A 25,342-nucleotide genomic window follows, 5' to 3' on the forward strand; every position below is an offset into this window, starting at 1 on the left:
AATCTTAAAAAAAAAAAAAATCTCCAAACAAACAAAAGTGCAGGACCAGACGGCTTCCCAGGGGAATTCTACCAAACATTTAAAGAAGAATTAATTCCTATTCTCCTGAAACTGTTCCAAAAAATAGAAATGGAAGGAAAACTTCCAAACTCATTTTATGAGGCCAGCATCACCTTGATCCCAAAACCAGACAAGGATCCCACCAAAAAAGAGAATTACAGACCAATATCCTTGATGAACACAGATGTGAAAATTCTCACCAAAATACTGGCCAATAGGATCCAACAGTACATTAAAAGGATTATTCACCACGACCAAGTGGGATTTATTCCAGGGCTGCAAGGTTGGTCCAACATCCGCAAATCCATCACTGTGATACAATACATTAATAAAAGAAAGAATAAGAACCATATGATACTCTCAATAGATGCTGAAAAAGCATTTGACAAAGTGCAGCATCCGTTCCTGATTAAAACTCTTCAAAGTGTAGGGATAGAGGGCACATACCTCAATATTATCAAAGCCATCTATGAAAAACCCACTGCAAATATCATTCTCAATGGAGAAAAACTGAAAGCTTTTCCGCTAAGGTCAGGAACACAGCAAGGATGTCCGTTATCACCACTGCTGTTCAACATAGTACTAGAAGTCCTAGCCTCAGCAGTCAGACAACAAAAAGAAATTAAAGGCATCCAAATTGGCAAAGAAGAAATCAAACTATCACTCTTTGCAGGTGATATGATACTATATGTGGAAAACCCAAAAGACTCCACTCCAAAACTGCTAGAACTTGTACAGGAATTCAGTAAAGTGTCAGGATATAAAGCCAATGCACAGAAATCAGTTGCATTTCTTTACACTCACAACAAGACAGAAGAAAGAGAAATTGAGGAGTCTGTCCCATTTACAATTGCACCCAAAACCATAAGATACCTAGGAATAAATCTAACCAAAGAGGCAAAGAATCTCTACTCAGAAAACTATAAAGTACTCATGAAAGAAATTGAGGAAGACACAAAGAAATGGAAAAATGTTCCATGCTCCTGGATTGGAAGAACATATATTGTGAAAATGTCTATGCTACCTAAAGCAATCTACGCATTTAATGCAATCCCAATCAAAATCCCATCCATTTTTTTCAAAGAAATAGAACAAACAATCCTAAAATTTATATGGAACCAGAAAAGACCTCGAATAGCCAAAGGAATATTGAAAAAGAAAGCCAAAGTCGGTGGCATCACAATTCCAGACTTCAAGCTCTATTACAAAGCTGTCATCATCAAGACAGTTTGGTACTGGCACAAAAACAGAAATATAAATGAATGGAACAGAATAGAGAGCCCAGAAATAGACCCAAGTAATCTTCGACAAAGCAGGAAGGAATGTCCAATGGAAAAAAGACAGCCTCTTCAACAAATGGTGCTGGGAAAATTGGACGGCCACAAGCAGAAAAATGAAATTGAACTATTTCCTTACACCACACACGAAAATAGACTCAAAATGGATGAAGGACCTCAATGTGAGAAAGGAATCCATCAAAATCCTTGAGGAGAATGCAGGCAGCAACCTCTTTGACCTCAACCGCAGCAACTTCTTCCTCGGAACATCGCCAAAGGCAAGGGAAGCAAGGGCAAAAATGAACTATTGGGATTTTATCAAGATCAAAAGCTTTTGCACAGCAAAGGAAACAGTTAACAAAACCAAAAGACAACTGACAGAATGGGAGAAGATATTTGCAAACGACATATCAGATAAAGGGCTAATATCCAAAATCTATAAAGAGCTTAGCAAACTCAATACCCAAAGAACAAATAATCCAATCAAGAAATGGGCAGAGGACATGAACAGACATTTCTGCAAAGAAGACATCCAGACGGCCAAAAGACACATGAAAAAGTGCTCCACATCACTCGGCATCAGGGAAATACAAATCAAAACCACAATGAGATACCACCTCACACCAGTCAGAATGGCTAAAATTAACAAGTCAAGAAATGACAGATGCTGGCGAGGATGCGGAGAGAGGAGAACCCTCCTACACTACTGGTGGGAATGCAAGCTGGTGCAACCACTCTGGAAAACAGTGTGGAGGTTCCTCAAAAAACTGAAAATAGAGCTACCCTACGACCCAGCAATTGCACTACTGGGCATATATCCTAAAGATACAAACGTGGTGCTCCAAAGGGGCACGTGCACCCGAATGCTTATAGCAGCAATGTCCACAATAGCCAAACTGTGGAAAGAGCCTAGATGTCCATCAACAGATGAATGGATAAAGAAGATGTGGTATATATACACAATGGAATACTATGCAGCCATCAAAAGACATGAAATCTTGCCATTTGCGACGATGTGGATGGAACTAGAGGGTATTATGCTTAGCGAAATAAGTCAATCGGAGAAAGACAACTATCATATGATCTCTCTGATATGAGGAAGTGGAGATGCAATGTGGGGGGGGGTTGGGGGGAGGTAGGAAAAGAAAAAAATGAAAGAAGATGGGATTGGGAGGGAGACAAACCATAAAAGACTCAATCTCAAAAAACAGACTGAGGGTTGCTGGGGGGAGGGGGGACGGGAGAAGTTGGTGGGGATATGGACATTGGGGAGGGTATGTGCTATTATGAGTGCTGTGAAATGTGTAAACCTGGCAATTCACAGACCTGTACCCCTGGGGATAAAAATACATTATATGTTTATTAAAATAAATTAATTAATTTTAAAAAAAGAAAAGAAAAGAAAATCAAGATTTTTCAATGCTTTTCTTTTAACAAGTACATACATGTTTTCCCTTGAGATGTCATATACAGTTACCATGACTAATTCAACTTTTCTTAGCTTTAGGTTTGGGGGAAAAAAAGCATGGAAAAGACAAAGCATTTGGGATTTAAGGAGCTATGTTAAGAATGAATTTTCACTCTTTTCTGACAAAAAGTTTATTATGATATATATTGCAGTAAACAGTAAATATGAAAACAGGAAAGGAAAAAAAAAGCATTACCTTAGCATTTTTTAGCTTCTCTCTTACTTTGCCTCTCAATGTTTCTATTATGTTTTGATTTTCTTCTGCATCTAAATCTATCAAGAAGTCAACATAATAAAGAGTTCGTGACACTTTCTTATAATAAAACAGCAACAGTAGAAAAAAGTGCTTATTAAATAGCTAAACTGCATGTATTTCTAAAGATCATGACAATTACAAAGACTGGGTTATTGTCCTATGTGAGCTTAGAACCTAAGACCAAAGGCTGTTATCCCTTCCCTCTTTTCCATTCTGGACTAAATAGCCAGGACTGAAACTTGCTTCTTTTTGTGACTTCCTCCCCTACCTTCTATATTCTTAGCTATTGGAGAGTCCTTCTTTGTAGTCATTCAAAAAAGAAAAAAAAGAAAGAAAAAAGCAAGCTCCGATAAGCATGAGAACAGTCACATTCTATGTAGACTGTTCTGTAGAGTATACAAATAACAAAGCCGGGTTACTTCAATATGATTAAACTGAAGAGAAAGAGATCTGAAAGGAAGAGAGAGAAGTGTCTACGTACCCATTTTAACTACTTATGTCAGTTCTGAAAAGTCAGTACAATACTGCCAACCCCTACTTCTGCCCGCTCTTAAAGGATATGAAACATGAGTATAAAGAAGGTTCCAGGTAGTGTGTGCACTCTAAACCATGTGTTATTTTCTGCTCATTCACCAGACAATCCACCAGATGGACTGAGAAAGATAAGGGTTGTGCAGTCCTATGTACAGTAGAAAACAGAGAGCCTATTGGTTATTCTGCCTTGCATTTTTCTTTTTCTTCTCCTTTGAGTACTCAAAAGGTTGCATAGAGGCTAATGGAAATAAAGGATAAGTATAAAGCTAAATCACTATATGTAATGAAAATCCTCTTTCTTAACTGCAGTATTCCTTGGTAAGTTTAAAAATTACTAGTTGGTTTGTTTATACTTTATTCCCAGAATTTAGAATAGGCAGATGTCACAAAGTAGGGTCTCAATACATATTTGGCTTCAACCATATTTATATATGTTTTTCCATATATATGAGATCTGGAGCTTCCTGAAGCAGGTTTTGTATCTATGCATGTTTATGGACTAACACAGTTTCAAGCACTAGTGACTTCTCCATGTTCGCAGAAAGGAAGAGAATACAAAATTTGGTTTTATTACATGTGTTGACTTTACTATGTATTTTCTTATGCCCATCTTGTATTACCTAGGTAGTTTAGTTTATGTTTGAACTCATTTCTTAAGAAACTTGTGTTCCCAGTTGAAACCCTACAATAGGATTAGTCATTTACATCTTTAAAAAATAGAAATCAGCAGTATCAGAGTTGTGGTATACTTATTGAGAACCTTTTTGGAGATGCTTGTCTACATTTTCTTCTGCACTGTTATCTTCTGACATCTGTAAAAAAGTTGGAGGGGGGCAGGTTACCTTACATCTTTTTGTTTAGGCATCGAGCATCTTTTCATATGTTCATCAGCCCTTTGAAAGGCATCACCTTTAAAATGCCAATTCATGTCCTCTGCCTATTTTCTTAAATTCCACCTTTTAATCAACTTGTATGAGCTCTTTAAATACAGTGGATTTTTTTTAAAAGATTATTTATTTATTTATTTATTTGACAGACAGAGATCACAACTAGGCAGAGAGGCAGGCAGAGAGAGAGAGAGAGGAGGAAGCAGGTTCCCCGCCCAGCAGAGAGCCTGATGCGGAGCTGGATCCCAGGACCCTGGGATCATGACCTGAGCCGAAGGCAGAGGCTTTAACCCACGGAGCCACCCAGGCGCCCCAATACAGTGGATTTTTAATTTTTAAATGAAGAAATTTCTCTCTGTAATATCAAAAAGGACCTTTGATTGAAAAAATCCAATGGTTAGTTGTTAGTGTTCATATATTACTAACTTTACATATCTTTTAGGAGGGCCAAATAAGACCAGACATATGAAAATACTTTGAAATTCAACACTCTATCCATGTTAGCTATTTACTTGATTACTCTGTAGCATCTGGTAATGTTGGGCACCTTTATTTTCTGAAAACTTTCTATATCATTGCTCTCTACTCTCTGGCCACTTATTCAATGGTCACACTTCTCTTCATAGTTTACATGCAGCCACATTCCAAGGCTTTGGAGAGTGGATGTATTCCCAGGGCTTCCCAAATCTGTCTCCAACCTTGACTGCTATCCTGAATACCATACTTCTAGCTGTCTGCTGGTATTTCTGATTGAATATCCTACCATTATTTAAAAAACTCCATATGTTTAAACTTCTTTTTAAGTTTTTCAAGCCTCACTATTTTGAAATTAAACCGAACTGCAATGTTAAGTCTGTTTTTAGAACAATATAGACTATGAGTTTATCATTTTTATGTTTAAATACAATAGCAGAAGACTCCTTAAATAACAACTAAAATAAAAGACATTATCATAATAAGAGCCTAGTCTACAGACTTCCTGAAAGAACTTCAAAATCCACTAGTGTTTCCTGTACCACACTTAAGCACTATTGAATAAGATCAACATAAACTAAGATGTTCAATATCTTCCTCAAGACAATTAAAAATACCTAATTCTATTCTGGACTAAGGGACAGTAAGTGATTGACAGAGATCTCCCTTTAATTTCTAATAATTTCACCCAGCATTTCCAGGATTCTGCACATTTTTTCATAACTTCCCACCCCCATCTGGAAGACAGGGATAAAATATGAATCTTAACTGGAGTTACTCTAAAGGAAGTGTAGATATTAGCCCTATATATGTTTTATTCACTTGCTAAAAAAAGAAAAACTTTTTTTTTGAGCAAAGCAGAAAATGGACTGTTGGCTGAGAGAAGGGGTAAATGAACTAATATTTACATAAGGGAATAAATAAATAAATAACCCACCTCTAATACTATGGCATAACTAACACACCAAAGAATAGAATTCATTCTTAAGCTTATTATTTTTTTAATATGTGAACTATATGATTTGAATATAGAACCAAACATAGCACATTGTTCAGGATTATCTTACATTTATAATTCAAGATCCTTATAATCTCCATTAATACCTTACCTTTTTTTTCATATCTTCCTTTCTCTTTGAGATCTTTTCCATGATGATTCTTTCATTTCCACTTTCTAAATAAATAAGAAATAGCCTTAAGGATGATATATTACTGAAAGTATGATGTGATACTTAACATATGCTATTTAAATTTAAGTATGCTACTTAAATTTTTTAATTTAACTAGAAACTAAACAAAGAAATACACTATCACCTTTAGTATATAGTAAAAATTCCAGTTAATGTAATAAGACACATAAAAGAAGAAGTATAATTACTAGGAAAGGGAAGACAAAGTTATCATTGTTTGTAGAGGATAGTTTTTTGTTTTGTTTTGTTTTAAAGATTTTATTTATTTATTTTGACAGAGATCACAAGTAGGCAGACAGGCAGGCAGAGAGAGAGAGAGAGGAGGAAGCAGGCTTCCTGCTGAGCAGAGAGCCCGATTCAGGGCTCAATCCCAGGACCCTGGGATCATGACCTGAGCCGAAGGCAGAGGCTTTAACCCACTGAGCCACCCAGGTGCCCCGAGGATAGTTTTTTATAAGTAGAAAACCCAAGACACTCAATCAAAAAGTTTAGACACAATTAGAAAGTTATATATATATATACACACACACAGATATATATATATATATGTATATATATACACACATATATGGAATATATGTCAAAGTTAATAGCTTCCCTATATATTAATATAATATAGATCACTTCTATAATAGCAATAAAACAAAAACATTTTCAAAACACCTGGGAATAACTTCAATTAAAATATGTGGGAACCCTCTGAGAACTATAAAACTTTAGTGAGAAAAAATATCTGATTAAACATGGAGATATATACCAGAGGCAGGAAGATTAGTTAGGAGGCCATTATAATAGTTCCAATGAGAGATGCTAGAGATCTGAGTCAAAAATGGAAGTGGGAATGGAGTGCGGAGAAATCTTCACTTAAAAGGTAAAATTCACAAGATTTCATGAGCAATTAGATGGAGAAGACAAAGTGAGGGAAGAACCAATCCAGGTGTTTGGTTTGAGTCACTGAAAGGTAGCATCATTTTAAGTATTGTCAAAGTAGGAATGTAGTTGGGGTAGGGATCAATAAATTCAGTTTTTGGATATTCCTAATGGATGTTTATGGGACATTCAGGTGAGAAATCCAGAACATGATTAAAAATACTGTGCTAGAAGAGAACAGAAGAACAGAAGAGAATTGGGTCTATATTCTTTGTTTAATCAGTAAAGAGACATTAGGAAATTTATTTAAGACTTTAAAATATCTTTAAGATTCTTTCTACTAACATACCAAAATTAGGCACAATAGGAATATATCGCCAGGAAAAGAGAATTTTTAATTCACTTTGCATTCTGCAGGAATGTCTAAAATGACCTTCAAATCAATTCCTGGCTTACTGATACATACATCTGTAATTTTTATCTGCTAAACCCAGGGAAACACTACTGACAGCACCTCCTATACATATCTCTATTACAATTAATTTAAAACATTATACAAGAAATTTTTAACAAAGGTATTGTTTTGCATAACTGAAGATGTTTCTAACCTGGTTCATTTATCATTCCATAAATGATATAAGATAAATAAATGATTATGGATTAAATAATAAAACTCATAAATAAAATTGAAGATCTGGGAAAAAGTTGCATTTGCTCTTTTGAAAATTTTGCATAAATAAGGAAAAATTGTGACTCAGACTTTTAACTTCTTACAGCAATTCAGCTCTCTTTATTGAAAAACTGGCTCCAACAGTTAAACCCAATATTCTCTTCAAGGTTATTGCTACTTTGCAATTCTTGCAGTTAAAGCTTTCTAAAGAGTAAGAAAATTGAGGATTAGCTATTTTTGTGTTCAGATGACCTAGAGGTCTATAGTCAAAACCTGAGAATTAAAGTCTAGTTGTTCATTCAGCCTTTTCTGATCCAAATGTTTGCCTCTTGCTTAGCATTTAGAAATCTCTGAGTTCTGCAAATTTACCCAATTGTGCCTTTATTACTATGGTGATTCCTGAAATAAAATTTTATGTTTTGTATAAATTTAACACTAAATCACCTTGATTACTTCTGTCACATGCCATTTGGTTTCAGGAGTGTTAGCAGAATAAAATTACAGAAAAATCTCTAGCATATGGAATGGTCACAACATGCATATTTTGATATTTAGTAATATTTCTTAATTATGAAATAACTAGGAATTTATTTCTCTTTTAGTTTTCTCCTAGCTCTTGGAAATCTTTCCAAATGTATTAATCCACCTTCCTTCCTTAGCAGAACTGAATTCAGTCCCAAATCCAACTTTATCTTTATTTTAGTTCATCCATTGTCACATAGTATGATCAGTCCTTTCTGAACTCCCTTATAGCAGTGTTTCTAGAGTCATGCTTTTCCATACTTCTTTGATTTGCATTGTGATGCTATACACAAAACTTAAAGTCTTCCTCCAAGTTATAGTAAAATTAAGGCAATGGATAGCATTTTGCCCAAATCAAAATTTATTAAATATATGGCAAATATACTGGTACTAAGGTATAGAAAAGGTGGAATTTAGCAAAAAGATATTCTACAATTAGGTAAATATAACAGCATTATTTCACAATGTTTTACAGAAAGCATCATGACTTCCAGGTGTTTCATTCCCTGATGAATTAAAAAATGAATAACTTTTAGTTAACTATCATCTTATTTTCTAAAATAAAAAAACTAGGAACACGTAGACTGACAAAGGATTTTCTGTGAACTCCTATATGTCTTTAAAAGGCAACAAAACTAAATCATCCCCTGCACATAGGACTAAGCCCCCAAATCATGATAACCTGCTCTTATAGGTCAAGAAAGATTTGGGTTTACTTCCCTTGAGACTTCAGGTACATAGAGATTGATTAACGCCAAAACAAGTCACAAAAACTGTGGCATACTTTAAAAGTTTATATCTAACACACACACACACACACACACACACACACACACGATGTAATGTAATTTTGCCATTCTCAAGTTAATTACAGGATTTATAAAAATGTATTAATTCATGAACCAACACGGGCCATGATGTCCAGAAACTGGTTACAGGTAAGTCCTGTGATGTTGCCTTTTACTTAAACCTGACATATATCTCAGTGCCTGTACTTACGAGTCTCAACTGGAGAGAAAGTCAAAAAGAGGCCGTTCCTGAAAGTCAGGCCAAAGGATCGCCGTGTCTACTCTCCCACCTAAGCCCTGCTCACCACTATCCAACATAAACCTTTGACTACAGTCTGATCAACCTTCTTTATATCTCCTGCCACATTCATCCTTGGATTTTTGCAACTTCCCTCTAACCTAGAGCATTCCACGTCTCAAATGCTGATTCAAACCCCACATCTTCTGGGAAGTTTTTTCTGACTCTGGCTCTTCTGTGACCTCCAAAAGCATTATGATTGTAATTTTTGTTCATTACATCCTACTTTGCAAGTTCATCTTTCTCCCTACCCTAAAGCAAGGACGAGAGCTGGGATCCAGACTCATCTCTCCTCCACCAATCCTAGCAAGATGTTCAGCACAAAATAGGCACTCAATAAATAACATGGTCTTGGATTTGATGCAAATCAAGCACTACTCTCTAATGCTGCAAAATGGAGTGGTTCTCAACCCTCTCAATTCCCCAAGGGAATCACTGACGGGTAGGCTAGGACTACAAGTCCCAGCGGCCTCTGCGGGTCTGTGTCTGGTTCCAGGGGGCCGCCGCCAGTTTAGTCCACAGAGCAGGGCTCCAACCAGACAAGATTTCGGGGTGTCTAACAGGGATAGGTCAGGGGGCTTTAACAGGCACTATGACATTCACCTGGATGGACAGTGCACTCTTGCTATTTATGAGCAGCTAAGGCAGGACGCACCATTAACCGCGGACTCTCAGAGGTCACCAACCGCCCCGCAAGGTTCCTCACCACAGCGCCCGCAGCCCGCCGCTCGCTTAGCGCTCCCCGCTCTGGGACTGACGTCAAGGCCGTCCAGGAGCATGCGCGGTGCGGCCCCCTCAGCTGGCTGGGTCCCCGGCGAGCGCAGAGCGTGCGCCTTCGGGAATCTTCCGTGCGCTACGTCTGCTCACCCGGTACCTGGGCTTCTGACTGGAATTGAGGCATCGGAGCCTGTCACTCCCGCTCTGGCCTGGGTCTCTAGCGCCTGCGGGAGCGCCAGCTGTGATCACCTGCGGCCTGGGTGTGTGCTCTAGGGGCCGCAGCTCCCGGGGGTTTGTTCTGGAAGAGAGCTGAGAGCGCGGTGTCCTGGCGCGTGGAAGACCCGCACCTCTTCGCATCATGGTGAAGAAGAACAGTATCCCCAACGGGTGAGTACCCGGCCGCGAGCTCCCCGGCCGGCGCGGGCCCGCGGCGACAACCGGAGTGGCTGGCGTCCCGGTGGACACGCTCGCGAGCCCGCTGTCCGCGGTCCCGGTGCGCCCTGTGGTCTCGGACCGGCGTGCAGGGCGGGCGGCGGGGACGGTGGCGCTCGGGCGCCCGCGCGACCCGCTGCCTGGACAGCGCCGGGAAAAGAGAGTTTCTTTGATTTTAGGTGCTTTGAGGGTGGCATCCTAAGGGGTGCCCTAAAGATGCCAGAAGTTCTTTTTCTTTCCGGCGGTTAGTGTGAGTGTAACCAATTCAGTACTTTTAAAAACCTCAAATTAGGGGCACTTGGGTGGCTCAGTTGGTTAAGCGTCTGCCTTCAGCTCGGGTCATGATCCCAGCGTCAGCGGGGAGCCTGCTTCTCCCCCTGCCTCCCCTGCCGCTCTCCCCCTGCTTGTGCTCGCTCACCGTCTCTCTGACAAAGAAATTAATAAAATCGTTTTAAAGCCTTAAATTAGGGCACGCAGGACATGCTCACTCAGGTCCTGTCGTCTTTGCTTCATAAACGAAACAGATTACGTATATTTTCTTTTTCCAGTGACTCTCCCGGAGTTAAAATAATGAGTTCAGTGAAAATGTTCTGTGTTTTGAGACTTGGCCAGGGAAACTGGTGGGGCTGAAGTTAGGAGACTTGCTCGTAAGGAAAGCAGCATGCGATGTGATGGAAAGGCTTTCATTCATTCAGACCTTCGGCAGGATTTGTAGCCGCTCTCAGCGCCAGGCGTTGTGCTTGGCGAAGGAACTTAGAAGGTGGTTAAAACTTCTAACAGCCTTGTATATTTGGGAAAGGGGAGATGTGGAAGTGAAGAAAATTGCAGCGAAATAATGTTCCAGGATATGTTGTTACGTTGTGGCATACGTTGAAATAGAACTTAGAAGTTCTGCTCACTTTCTCATCGGAGATAATCACAGTCCGCTAAATGTGTCCGAGCCTAGAAAATTGTCATTCTGAGTAAAATCCTTGCTGGGTCTTCCATCTTGAATTTCTACTGCTCTTCTGCTATGGGAATTTAGGAACAATGATGGTGAAAGAAGGAAAAAGTCAAGTAATACTTCATTCAATAGCAAGATTATAGGCTAAGTAGAATATGAGTGCACGTGCAAATAATATGTAATCTGTGCTGTTCTTAAATTCACGTGATTTCTGGAATTATTATACATGGATACTGTTTTTGTTTTTTAAGATTTATTATTTTAGGGAGGGGTTGAGGGGAGAGGCAGAAGAAGAGGGAAGAGAACATCTCAAGCTAACACTTCCTCCTCTGAGCTCCGAAGCCTGATGGAGGAGGGCTCCATCTCAGGACCCTGAGATCATGACCTTTGTGAAAATCAAGAGTGGGAAGCTTAATAGACTTAACCACCCAGGCGCCCCAACAGGGGTACTGTTTTTAAAAATACATATAGCATGTATTTACTGATATACTATTATAACTGCACTTCCATACCTGTTGTGAAGTATGTAGGCCCAAATAATGAACAGGCTAAAGTGAGGCTAAAGTATGTAGGCCCAAATAATGAACAGGCTAAAGTGAGGTAGGATTTGAGATCGAATACTCCACAGTTTGTAGTTTAGAGGGGTAAAACAAAAAAATCAACCCTAAATTTTTTTTTAAGATTTTATTTATTTATTTGGCAGAGAGAAAGAGAGATCACAAGTAGGCAGAGAGGCAGGCAGAGAGAGAGGGGGAAGCAGGCTCCCTGCTGAGCAGAGAGCCCGATGTGGGGCTCGATCCCAGGACGCTGAGATCATGACCTGAACTGAAGGCAGAGGCTTAACCACTGAGCCACCCAGGTGCCTCTAAATATTTTCAAGTTCAAAGGAAAATAGTATCACTCCAGCAGATATCGCACTCAGACTGGTCTCCAAATCTCACTTGCCAAAGTATTTTGCTTCAGGTTTTTTTTTTTTTTTAAAGTTGTTGTCATTTACAGGTCTGGAGCTTTCACATGAAAATCTAGATTTCTTCAAAAATCAAATTTAAGAAACCAGATCTGGGGGCGCCTGGGTGGCTCAGTGGGTTGAAGCCTCTGCCTTCGGCTCAGGTCATGATCTCAGGGTTCTGGGATAGAGCCCCGCATCGGGCTCTCTGCTCAGTGGGGAGCCTGCTTCCCACCCCCCTCTCTGCCTGCCTCTCTGTCTGCTTGTGATCTCTGTCTGTCAAATTAATAAATAAAATATTAAAAAAAAAAAGAAACCAGATCTGTATATGGCAATAGTAAGTGATTTGCAGCTGCCTTCTCTACGAAAAGTAAGCCTCTCTAGTTTCCCATCCCCTTTTAGCCTCTGCAGCACTGAGATTTACTATTGATTGACTTCATCATTTTATCATTTCTTTATTTGGGACATATTTTACTGAGGTATATCAACCGGCCTGGCATTTGAATTTGTGAGTCCAGCTGTAGACGGTAAATGGGAGGAAGGAACTTAGTTTATTATATTACTTGTTTCCAGAATAAAATGTCATTTTGAGTGCTGCAAGGCAGTGCTGTGAACTGTTTTGTCAAAAAGCATGGTTACCTTCCATATTGTGAGCCTCAGAAGCCTCCTAAAAGTCCCTTAACTTGGTGAGCTGCAGTTTTGGCATCCAGATAGCCTGGGTAATCATAATATTCCTGGTCCTGCCTCCCACCTGGGATTATGAAATGTGACAGGGAAATAGGAAAGTACTTTGTGAACTGAAGAGCCTCTAAACAAACTAGTTGCAGTAGCTCTAAAATAGCAATTTTCTTATCCGGAGGTATAGATTTACTTTTATCTTCCAAAGATCTCTCTTCCCAAAGTTGTTTTGGTTTTTTGTTGTTGTTTTGTGGGTTTGTTTGTTTTTTGTTTTTTAAGAAAGAGAAGAGATATGGCCACAGACAAGAGATACTGTAATTGGTATTGATTTGGAAAAGAATTTCAAAGTGGGGCAGCTGGGTGGCTCAGTTGATTAAGCATCCAAATCTTGATTTCATCTCAGGTGGTGATCTCCGGGTAGTGATATCAAGCCCAGAGTCGGGCTCTGCACGCTCAGCAGGGTTTCTGCTTGAGATTTTGTCCTCCCTCTCCCTACCTCTCTAAGACAAATAAATAAATTAAAAAAAAAAAGAATTTAAAAATGTGCAATTGCCGCTTTACATTACACAGGATTTTAATATAAGTTTAGTTTTTCAGAGATGTTCTCTTTATTTGATCTGATTGGAATACTCTGTTATTAAGTTCTCTGCCTTATTATTTTTTTCTTTGAGAAATTTCCCTTTGTTAGAAGGTCTGTTCCTGGTGATTATACTTTGGATCCAGTCTTTTTTTCCACGTAAAATTCTGTTCATTGTATAGGAATCCTAATAGGTATTATACATGTTGTGACAAAGTAATCACATTGAGGATTTTTATCCCTCATTCCACTGTGTATGTATTCAAAATAATTTGGATCCTCAGTCCTATACTACTATGTCTTCCTCCATCCATTTGCCCATTTTTCAGAGCTTTTCTGTCACAAAACCAGAGGGTCTGCCGTGAGAAGGACACCAGGTGGGGAGACAAAGTCCCTGAATCCTGAAATTGGGAACAGAGTACTATCATATTGATTCTTGCCAAACACTGAGTGAATTTAAGCTGGGAACTCACTGTGTAATGTAAATATTCAGAATGGATTTGTATTTTCAAGCAGTATTCTATAAACATACTATCTAGAGATCAAAATACTGCCTTACCTTCCAAACTATCTCTTTCATGCTTCAAGGGATACCCTTTAATTCTTTTGAAATTTGAGTTTCTCATGAGATTTTAAGCTGTAATTTTATTTTCTGAATGTCCGTATTAATGACTGATGATTGTAAACATCATTAATCTTTTTATTCTAGTTTCATTGATTGCCTGAGTTTCTTGAAGTTCTTTTTACTTTTAATAATATAGTCACCAAAACTAACACTGTTGTTTAACCTTAGCAACCAAATAAAATTCCAGTGTTTCAGGCAGCTTGATATTGAAACAGTACTATGAGAGTTTCATTTACGATCAGAGATCAGTAAATCCCATTCTACTTCCAGTTTCTTTCTTTCTTTCTTTCTTTCTTTTTTAAAAAAATTTATTTATTTATTTGACAGAGAGAGATGCAGTGAGAGAGGGAACACAAGCAGGCTTCTGAGCAGGGAGCCCGATGCCAGGCTCAATCCTAGGATCCTGGAATCATGACCTGAGCTGAAGGCAGATGCTTAACAACTGACTCACCTAGGCACCCCTACTTCTAGTTTCTATCATACTTGGAACCACACTGATAATTTTTCATAGCCTTATTCTCACAGTTTCTCTCTCCCTTGATCATCAGCCTTCTTCTAGAGACATTAACTCTTTCTCTGGACTCCCCATATATGATGTAAATAAACTCCTCTTTATCCCTTCTTCTTACAGAACATTCTGCCTCCTGATATTTGGAGCCTAACTCTCCCAGAAGGCCACTGCTTTCCCAGCAGCTTACCACATTGGAAGTCATGCCCCACATACCACAGGGGGTGTTGATACGCTCCATCTCCTCATTGCCATTGTTAGGCCACTCCATCCTACCCTTGTAAAACATAATGGAATCCCTTGCGTAATTACCGTCTACCTTTCTCTTCACCATTGTTTATCAGCTCCCTGGGTACTCCCTCATTTTTTAAAATGAATTTAGCACCCAACTTAGTCTTCATTACTCAAGTCCTACAAGACCATGGTGAGACTAAAGCAGTCGCGTGCATCACATTTCTAGCACCTGAGATGACTGTCTATGGGACCTCACTATCTAAGACTATTCCATGTTAAAAATCCTAAATTCTAGCATTCGCCTCTCGTCTTTCTGTCTATTCCTCTCTCCCTCTTCGTTATTTTTCTTTCTTTTTTTTTAAAAAGATTTTATTTATTTGACAGAGAGAAATCACAAGTAAGCAGAGAGAGAGAGAGAGAGAGAGAGAGGGAAGCAGGCTCCCTGCTGAGCAGAGAGCCAGATGTGGGACTCGATCCCAGAACCCTGAGATCATGACCTGAGCCGAAAGCAGAGGCTTTAACCCACTGAGCCACCCAGGCGCCCCTCTTCCTTATTTTTCTATATTTAATCTGCGACCTCATAAAGACCCTGTCCTTTGACTACTATTTTATCATCATCAGCCTCTACGTAGAATAACTTCATTCCTTGTCTAGCCACACTGCTTCGTTCATTATTTACTCACACCAGTATCTAAAATTTCCTTGCCTTTTGTCTTTCTCTCCTTTTGCTTTCTGCTCTAGTTGAGTTTAGTCATTTGCTTTTTCAACTCGTATATCTAAAGATAATCAAGTTCTAGTACTGAAAATCACAAAACCGGATTATTGTCATGACAATGTATCATGTTCCGTAATAGAACTCAGCCATTCTTTTCCTTTTCCACCCACAGCTACTATTCTAACTTTTATCACTTTTAAGCCTTCTATCAGCCCTTTTTGACCTTGTACTTTCAACAGCTGGTTTTGTGTTTTCAGAGGAAATAGACTCTCAAGTGAATTTGTAACAGTGACCACCAGGCAAACTTAACTTCATCAGCAGATATCCTTTTCTTCTGTGTCAGCTAAAGAGGTGTGCTTTTTACTATCCACAACTGATCCTATATGTATGCTAGATCCCATCCATTCTGTCTCCCTGGGGCCGTGCTTCATCATTTAACCTTTTCTTTTATCTTTAGTATGCCTTTTCTCACCTCCCTGCATCAGCTTCATTTCCCTTATTCAACAACAAAAGAACAGGAAGAAAATGTCTCCACTTGGATTATTCTCTGATTCCTGCTCTTTCCTCTCCTGTACTGTCAAATTTGTGGAAATAGTTACCTCCCACTCCCCACATCTATTACCTCTTCCACCTGCAGTGTTCTGGCTTCCTTCTGCCACTAAGGACTTTCTTTGATAAACCCAGTGTATCTTCTTAGACCTCTTAAATGCACTTGGTTCTTTAGACCATTGCCCAGTCTCGAACTTCCCTTCTTTGGTTTCTCTAACATCCAATTCTACTTTTCTTTTCCCATCTCCTAGAGCATTTTGAATTTTCTATACTTGTTCCTCTGGGATCTCACTCTAATCCCTTTTTTCTAAGATTTTTTAGTCATTTTCTCCTCTTTTGCATGTGAACATGTTCAAGTTCATCTTTTTTTTTTTTTTAAAGATTTTATTTATTTATTTGACAGACAGAGATCACAAGTAAGCAGAGAAGCAGGCAGAGACAGAGAGGAGGAAGCAGGCTCCCTACTGAGCAGAGAGCCCGATGCGGGGCTCAATCCCAGGGTCCTGGGATCATCACCTGAGCCAAAGGCAGAGGCTTTAACCTACTGAGCCACCCAGGCGCCCCCATGTTCAAGTTCATCTTAAGAAAAACAAAAAATAAAACAAAAAACTAAACATTAACTGTTGCTTTCTAGGGTTTTGTCCTTTATCTTGTTCTCTTTTTATTTTGTTCTCTTTAGTAGTCTTATAGCCTCAACTACCATCTGCAGGATAATGAATAAGAAATCTATTCTTAGCCCACACTCCTTACCTGAGCTCCAGACTGACTATGGATACCTTTACCCCAGTTTCCAAAACTCTGAATATGCAGAGCTGAAAACCGGTTTTGCCTCCCAAAACTTATTCTCTTTATTTCCTGTTTTTTGAATGAAGCCAGTATTCAGTCACCCAAGTTAAAACTAGAACAATTCTGAAATTCCATTTTTTTTTAAACATCCCACACACAGTCAACAGGTTATCTGATTCTGTCTCCTAAACAGCTGCTTTTTAGAGCCCATTTTTCTCCTCATTGTTCTGCTTTAGCAGCCATCATCTCTTGACAGTAGACTCTTAATTGATATCTTTGTCTCCAAGTTGTCCCCTTCTGGTTCATTTTTAAAGTTAAATTAATAAAAAATTTTTAAATTGAAGTATAGTAGACACAATATTACATTATTTTCAGTTATACAACATAGTGATTCAACAAGTCTATACGTTATGCCATGCTTACCACAAGTATAGCTACCATCTGTCACCATACAACACTATTATAGTATCATTGACTTTTCCCTATGCTGTACCTTTTATCTCCATGACTTATTCATTCCATAACTGGAAACTTGTATCTCCCATTCCTCTTAACCCATTTTGCCCATCCACTCATCCTCCTCCCCTCTGGCAACCATCACTTTGTTCTCTGTATTTATGGGTCTGTTTCTGCTTTTTGTTTGTTTATTCATTTGTTCTATTTTTTAGATTCCATGTATACCATATATGGTATTTGGCTTTCTCTGTCTGATTTATTTCACTTAGCATAATATCCTCTACATTTATCCATGTTGTTGAAAATGACAAGATCTCATCCTTTTTTATGACTGAGTAATATCCACTGTATACATACCAGATACATATGTATATCACATGTTTTTATTATAGAAGTATAGTTGACACGCAATGCTACATTAATTTTTAGTATACAATGTAGTGATTGGACAAGTCTGTACATTTTTTTATTCTTTTTTTAAATTATTTTTTAAAATATTTTATTTATTTATTTGACAAATATAGAGATCACAAGTAGGCAGAGAGGCAGGCAGAGGGAGAGGGGGAAGCAGGCTCCCCACTGAGCAGAGAGCCCGATGGGCTCCATCCCAGGACCCCGAGACCATGACCTGAGCCGAAGGCAGAGGCTTAACCCACTGAGCCACCCAGGCGCCCCGAGTCTGTACATTATTATACCACATCTTTTTTAACCATTTGTCTATTGATGGACACTTGGATTTCTTCCATATCTTGGCTATTATATTAATGTTGCAATAAACATGGGAAACATGGGGTACATATATCTTTTTTAATTAGTGTTTTTGTTTTCTTTGGGTAAATAACCAGTAGTAGAATTACTGGATCATATGGTATTTCTATTTTTAATTTTTTGAGGAACCTCCATATTCTTTTCTACAATGGCTGTTCCACTTTTCATTTCTACCAGTAGTACACAAGAGCTCCCTTTTCTCCATATTCTCATCAATACTTGCTCTTTCTTGTCTTATTGATTCTAGACAGGTGTAGGGTAGTATCTTGTTAATTCATTCTTTATACTGTCACCAAACTGTCATAGTAAAATGCAGGCCTGATTCCCTGTTTTCATTTCCTCCATCTGGTAAAATCTGAGCTCTTTACATGGCATATATGAACTGTTTTCTCCCTTTATAAGCTTCATTTTTTTAAAACACTCTCCAGCATGCACGTTATGCTAAAACCACACTTAACTCTTCACTATATCCTGGGTCTAGCATGTGGGGTCATGCCTGCATGCCTTTTCATGTGCCATTCTTCCTTGGAATGCCACCCCTTTTTCCCCATAAAGTTTCTACTTAAGCTTTCTTTGTGATGCTGTCCCTAATTCTGTTCCGTGGCACTTTATGGTAATTGTCTCTTTCTCCACCAGACTAAACATTGTTTGAGGGCTAACACTGAATTTCTCCATTCATTAGTATTTTATAAGTTTGCTGAGTGAATAAATGAATAGCAGTGAACACAATATCTTCAGGTAATGGTGGATAGTTTGAGTGATGATCAGGTATTAACTTTGGGAAAGACCTCAGAGACAGTGTGGTCTGCCTCTTCATTTATCAGATACAGAAACTGAGAACCAGCAGGGACCAAAGCACCTGCTCCTCAGGCATAGCATATTCATGGATGCCTTCATATCTTGTTTTTGTTCTTCCCTCTGCTTAGAATGGAATTTTCTACCTGACCATGTACTACTTGTCTGTGGATCTTGTTTTTTCAGGGTTGTCCTTGGACTATCAGCTTCAGAATTACCAGGAATGCTTATTTAAAATGCAGATTCCTGACCTCCATCACAGAAATTCGTCTCTACTTCCCCCCCCCCATACTCTTCCTCTGTATAACAAGCATACACAGAGAGAGAGAGAGTGTGTGTGTGTGTGTGTGTGTGTGCGTGAGAGAGAGAGAGAGAGAAAGAGAAGAAAAATATTCATTCTAAGATGAGAAAGCAACTGTGTTAGTATACTGCCAAATCACAAGCTTTCAATGAATCTTTTATTTTCATCTTTTTTACTTAAAAAATAAAAGCAGGGGCGCCTGGGTGGCTCAGTGGGTTAAAGCCTCTGCCTTTGGCTCAGGTCATGATCTCAGGGTCCTGGGATCGATCCCTGCATCAGGCTCTCTGCTCAGCAGGGGGCCTGCTTCCTCCTCTCTCTCTCTGCCTGCCTCTCTGCCTACTTGTGATCTCTCTCTGTCAAATAAATAAAATCTTTTAAAAAAATAACAAATAAAAGCAAACTGGCCCCAAAGTATATAGTAATCAGAACAAAAACTAATTGAAGTTCAGATTTGCTGTTGCTCATTCCCTAGCAAGACCTCTCTCCTAAAAAGTGCTCTTGAAGTTCAGTTTTTCAGTGAGATTGTTCCACATGTTTGCAGAAAGATGAAGAGGGTGATGATTTTCAAAGGCATCCTTCGATATTTAGTGGTTGAAGATGAGAACACTTGAAGGCTTAAGAAGAAAACGAGGCCCAACTGATTGCTGACATATCTCCATAAGATTGGAAGTGCCCTAATGGGTAGTTGATCTCCCTGACTTAAAGACATAGTGGCACTATACAGAAGGTGTCAACAGAGGCTGTGATTACTACAGAAAAGTGAATGTTAGGTTAGCTAACTGGAAAGGGGAAATAAATAAATAAATACTGTAACTGGTAACTGAAAATTTCCCATGCCGAAACTACTTTTAACTACTTTTAATTCTAGTAGATCCCACCTTTGGAAATTCTGATTAGCAGGCATAGATTTGGAACAAGACATCTAATATTTCTATAAAGAATTTTTGAAATTTTTATATATATATCTGCAATAGAGATCCACTCTTTAAAGGGAAAGAACCCAATCAAGTACTTATTTAAGAATTTACATTTAAGTGGGTTTGTCCTCTATCTAGGCAACAGTTCTAGCTCCTTTACTTGCTCACTAAGGTACCAATTTTATTGTCTGGATTTAAGAAAAAGTAATGATTACTTACCATGTGCTTAATGCTGTGGGTTTGGTTCTTTTTATCTGTGGTGTACACATAAAGCCTCTAGCTTGTATAGATCTGTTATCAGCAAATGATATAAAACACCAGCATACCAGATTCTTATGAGACAGTAGAATCCAGAATTGTCCTTTCTTCACTTCTCAAAAGCTTGGCTTAAAGAAGTTGACCAGCAGATCATTTCAAGGCTCTGTAGTCCATCCATTTCTTCCAGTGGATCAAGCTGAACCACTTGGAATTTAGGTGCCCAGACTATACTGCCTTAATTCCTTGAACAATTATTTTCACTGACTCATGCCCAGTCTTGTGAATGATTTATTTTAGGACTCAGTAATAGAAAATGTTTCCTTTTCACTGTTGTCTGATTCTTTTTGGTATTTTATAAATATGTAATGAATTTACAAATTATTTCTTTTCATTTGCTTTTTTTTTTTTTTTTAAAGCTGAGAGGTGAATGTGAAATTTAGTTAACATCGAATCTGGCTTTTATGATCTGTATGTTTTGATGTTTACATGTTCTTGATTTTCTGCTTATATTTTCATACTTTAAGTACAATTTTTAAAAAATTCTTTGTGAAATAAGTGTATCTACAGTAAGTTAAATATCTGGCACTTCGTTCTTCGTAAGATGCAAATTACTGCAGCATTAAACAAAAGTTTTGGTAATTAGATTGTAGGGTGGGATGAGAAGTAAAATGAAATCCTATGTTTGAAATAGCTTAGAATGAACTTTTTAAAATGGAATTAAAATCTGATGCCTCTGTCTGATTATTCACTTGTTACCTGAATTATTGCATTAGCTGTTGAGCTAATTTTCAGCTTTCTCGGGAGCTTTAAAAGAATACTTCTCATATAGTTGTATTCTGAGGATATTTGGGCATGTTCTACCATTTGGAATTATTAGTAATGAACTATTTTCAGGCCTAATGTTTTCAGTTGCCAAGACATAATATACATGGAACCTAGTTTTGATGGAAACTGTCATCAAGCAATATTGAAAAAATTAGTCCCTTACAAACAAAACATTTCATATAGGTTTAGAGAAGGGAGAGGTGACTATAGGCTTTAGTGATTGGAGATTTCTTTTTTTTTTTTTAAAGATTTTATTTATTTATTTGACAGAGATCACAAGTAGGCAGAGAGGCAGGCAGAGAGAGAGGGGGATGATTGGAGATTTCTTACAGGGTTGAGTTAGGGCTTGAAGTGAGACTTGGATTTAGATCAGTAGTTCTTAGCCAGGGGTGATTTTTGCCCTTCAAGAAATATTTGGTTATTTGGAGTTACATTTGGTTATCACAACTTGGGGTTGAGGGTACTACTGGCATTTAGTGGATAAGGCCAGACATACTGCTAAGCATTCTGTAATGCACAAGACAGTTCCCCACAAGGAAGAATTATTTAGCCCCTAACTAACTGAGTTAGTGCTCAGTTGAGAAACCATGATTAGATGGTCAGAGAGCCTAAGGAAAGGCACAAACACAGAAAGAAGAATGAACTTCTGTATTTGTGGGATTCTGAGGAGATCTGCTGGACTGAGACACAATTTCCAGGTGGGCTCCGTGGTGAAAGGTTAAGATTTAATATACAGGATAAGGCTGTCTAAAATACAGATTTGAAATTTATCCTGTAATGATGGTATTTACAAAAGATTCTGTAACAGTGACATTTAGGAAGGGATAAATGGGGGAGAATCTGAGGGCAAAGGGGACACATTATCAAAGACCGCTGCAGTTACCCAGTGTTGAAGTAGTAAGTGGACAGCACTGTGGTAGGAACTAAAAGGAAGACCTAGATTTACAGTTGTTTCAACAGCTAAGGTTAACAATGGGATTTGAGGGTTTAAGGAAAGGAAGGGGACCTACGTGACTTTTCTTTTGATCTCAAGCTACTTTCCAGTGCTCTAATCACTGAATTTCATGATCCATCCCTCTTTAATACATCAGCAGTGTCATTGCAGCTGCTATCGCTGTTCTGTGACTAACCATCTCTTTCTCTACCTACTCCTTTTATCCAGTGAGTAGAAAACTTACAGAACATTTTAACTAAGGAGGTGGTACGAACTAAAAATGTATAGGGTTTCAAGAGGGACTCAGAACTTGGCAAGTGAAGTTTTAATGTTAAGACTGGTTTTCTGCCCTTGAAGACATCCGCTCCTACCACCGACCCAGTGTTTGTTTAGATGGAGAATTGATCTCTTTATACACTAAATTCCTAGTGATTTGGGTAAAATATTTGAGGAAAGGAATCTTAGTAGTTCTTATTCTCTTTTATTTATTTATTTTCAAAGATACTATTTATTTATTTGAGAGAGAATGAACGAGAGAGAGCAGAGCACAAGCCTGGGGAGGGGCAGAAGGAGAGAGAGGAGCGGACTGAGCAAGGAACCTAGTCACAGAATCATGACCTGAACTCAAAGGCAGACGCTTAATTGACTGAGCCACCCAGGAGCCTCTTATCCTTTTTTAAAAGTATAGCTACTTGGGGAGCACCTTGGTGACTCCACTCTTGATTTCAGCTCAGGTCATGATCTCAGGGTCCTAAGATCAAGCCCTGCCTCAAGGCTGCACGCTCAGTGGGGAGTCTGCTTAGGATTCTCTCTCCCTCTCCCTTTTCCCTTCCCCACCCTATACAAACACATACTCTATCTCAAATAAGTAAATCTAAAACAAAAGTACAGCTGTTTATGTAGGGTAGAACAGTTAAGGAGATTTTTTGTTTTTATGTTACAGCTTGGAAGTTGGACACCATTGAAATGGGAGTACTTTGGATTCTGTTTTATCTTTTTCAACTAGTGAGGTGTATAACTTTGAATAAATAATTTTATAATAATTAACTTTAGTTTCCTTTTCTGTAGAATGGGGAAAATGTGTGCTTATTTAAGCATAGGTATGTGATGAGATCTAGCAAGGTAGGTAAAAATTTATTAAAAAATATATATCCTTTATATGTGTGTATGTGTGTATACACACTGTTTATGAATGCAAATTACCACCAAATTTCATTTTCATAGGGGTCTGTAATAAGATTATGGTGTGGGGGAATTTCTTAAAAAATAGAATCAAGGTGCCCTAGGAGACTCAAAGTGTTTGCCCTCAGCTCAGGTCATGATGTCAGGGTCCTACAATTGAGCCCCACACTGGGCTCCCTGCTTATCAAGGAATCTGCTTCTCCCTCTCCCTCTGCCCCTCCCACCTGACCATACACTCTTTCTCTTTTTCAAATAAATAAATAAAATCTTTAAAAAATAAAAATAAAAATAAAATCAAGCTCAGAGTCCTAAGAAAATAGCACAGAAATCAGGAAGAAACTCTAAAAAGCTTAAATTTCCACCGTGGGGTAGAGGCTTCATCTTTTTTAGTTCCTCCTCATTGCCTATAGAGTACACTGTTCTCTTTAAAAAGCTCAAAGCCCAAGTGTAAAATTCACCGCCCCCCTTTTGCCTTTGGCTCCTAAACAAAAAGTTACCTATACTATCCTGCCTCCTTTGCCCCAAATATAGAATGTGCCTTAAAGGAGAAGCAAAAAGACTTAGCTTCAAGTCTTGACTTTACCAGTGGTACACTGGGATACTAAGCAACTCCAACTCTTGGCCTCATTTTTTTCATTTCTCAATTGGGTATAAATAATACATACCTCTATATGTCTATCATATAGAGTCATATGAGGCCCAAAAGAGGTAATGAAAATTTCTGAAAAATTTAAAGTCTGGGAATGTAAATTGTTATTACTACTACCTTATAATTATCACCAGAATGTGGTTAAACTCTGGTTCCAGACAGGCTAATCAGTATTAGTAAAATTACTTCATTTATCTGTACTTTCATTTACTTTTCTACAACTTTCTGTTTAATTTCTCCTAGAATCACTGTATTTATTTGGTGTGTACAGATATTATTTCAGTTAGGTGAGATATTGTTACATGTCATTTTTAGTGGGGTTTATGGCTCAGGGAAATATTTGTTCATATGTTTTTATGGTCCCATCCTAGTCTTTTATTAGCATAGAGTTTATTGAACATACACTATATACCTACTACCATATCAAGTGCTTTGTGAGGGTAAGACTTACCAGAAGAAATTTAGAGACTAAGACATAATAAGAGCTTGCTGAACTCTATGGTTCAATGAGTTAATAGAAATGGCAGTTCAGAGAAGAAAGAACTCAAAGGAGATTTTTTTTTAAGGACAGGGTATAACTAATTATATTTTTTATTGTGCCATCGTTTGTTTCCTGTTTTTATTTTTAAAAATTTCAGAACTTCAGAAAAGTAGGAATAATACAGTAAATATTTTGTAACCTTTGCCCTAGAATCTAATTTGCCACATTTGCTTGATCTTCATATGTGTACATATGCACTTATCCCACTTTTTTTTAACCACTTGATTTACTTGCAGAGGCCATAACAGTACACTCCTGAATACTTCAACATGTATCTCCTAAAGACAAGATAATTTCCTTTTTAACCACATATAGTCATCAAACTTTGGAAATTATACATTGACATAATATTCTTATAATCCATATCCAGGTTTCCCAATATAATTATGATGGAGTTTGTTTTTGATCCCAGAAAGGTCATGTGTATATTTAGTTGTCTCTCTAGTTTCCATCTACAATAGTCTTTTTTTGGTCTTTCATTACATTGTCATTTATTCAGTCTAGACCAGTGTTTGGCAAAATATGGCCCATGGGCTGACCCAACTGTTTCTATAAATAAAGTGTTTTTTTTTTTTTTTAAATAGCCATACTCCTGATGCACATACTGCCTATAGCTGCTTTTGCACTGCAGCGGCAGAGTTCTATAGTTGCAACAGAAACTGTGTGGCCCACAAGCCTAAAGTGTTTACCATCTGACCTTAGAAGTTTGTTG

The 25,342-nt window shown here is 38.2% G+C and overlaps 1 protein-coding gene across 1 annotated transcript in view; it reads right to left on the reverse strand.

Annotated features, from left to right (window-relative positions):
• Nucleotides 1–10,024, reverse strand: part of CC2D2B (coiled-coil and C2 domain containing 2B) — a gene marked incomplete at its 3' end in the record, with an annotated part of 111,545 nt that extends 101,521 nt beyond the window's left edge. The window contains exons 1-4 of the mRNA XM_080823286.1: nt 9,950–10,024; nt 6,066–6,130; nt 4,356–4,407; nt 3,002–3,078 (exon numbers count right to left, since the gene is read on the reverse strand). Of these exons, the coding sequence (XP_080679412.1) occupies nt 3,002–3,078; nt 4,356–4,407; nt 6,066–6,107 (171 nt within the window). The 5' untranslated portion in view covers nt 6,108–6,130; nt 9,950–10,024. The remainder of the gene's footprint in view (nt 1–3,001; nt 3,079–4,355; nt 4,408–6,065; nt 6,131–9,949) is intronic.
• Nucleotides 10,025–25,342: the final 15,318 nt, after the last annotated feature.

Source organism: Martes martes, assembly GCF_963455335.1.
Source record: "Martes martes genome assembly, chromosome: 14".
NCBI classification, from domain to species: Eukaryota; Metazoa; Chordata; class Mammalia; order Carnivora; family Mustelidae; genus Martes; species Martes martes.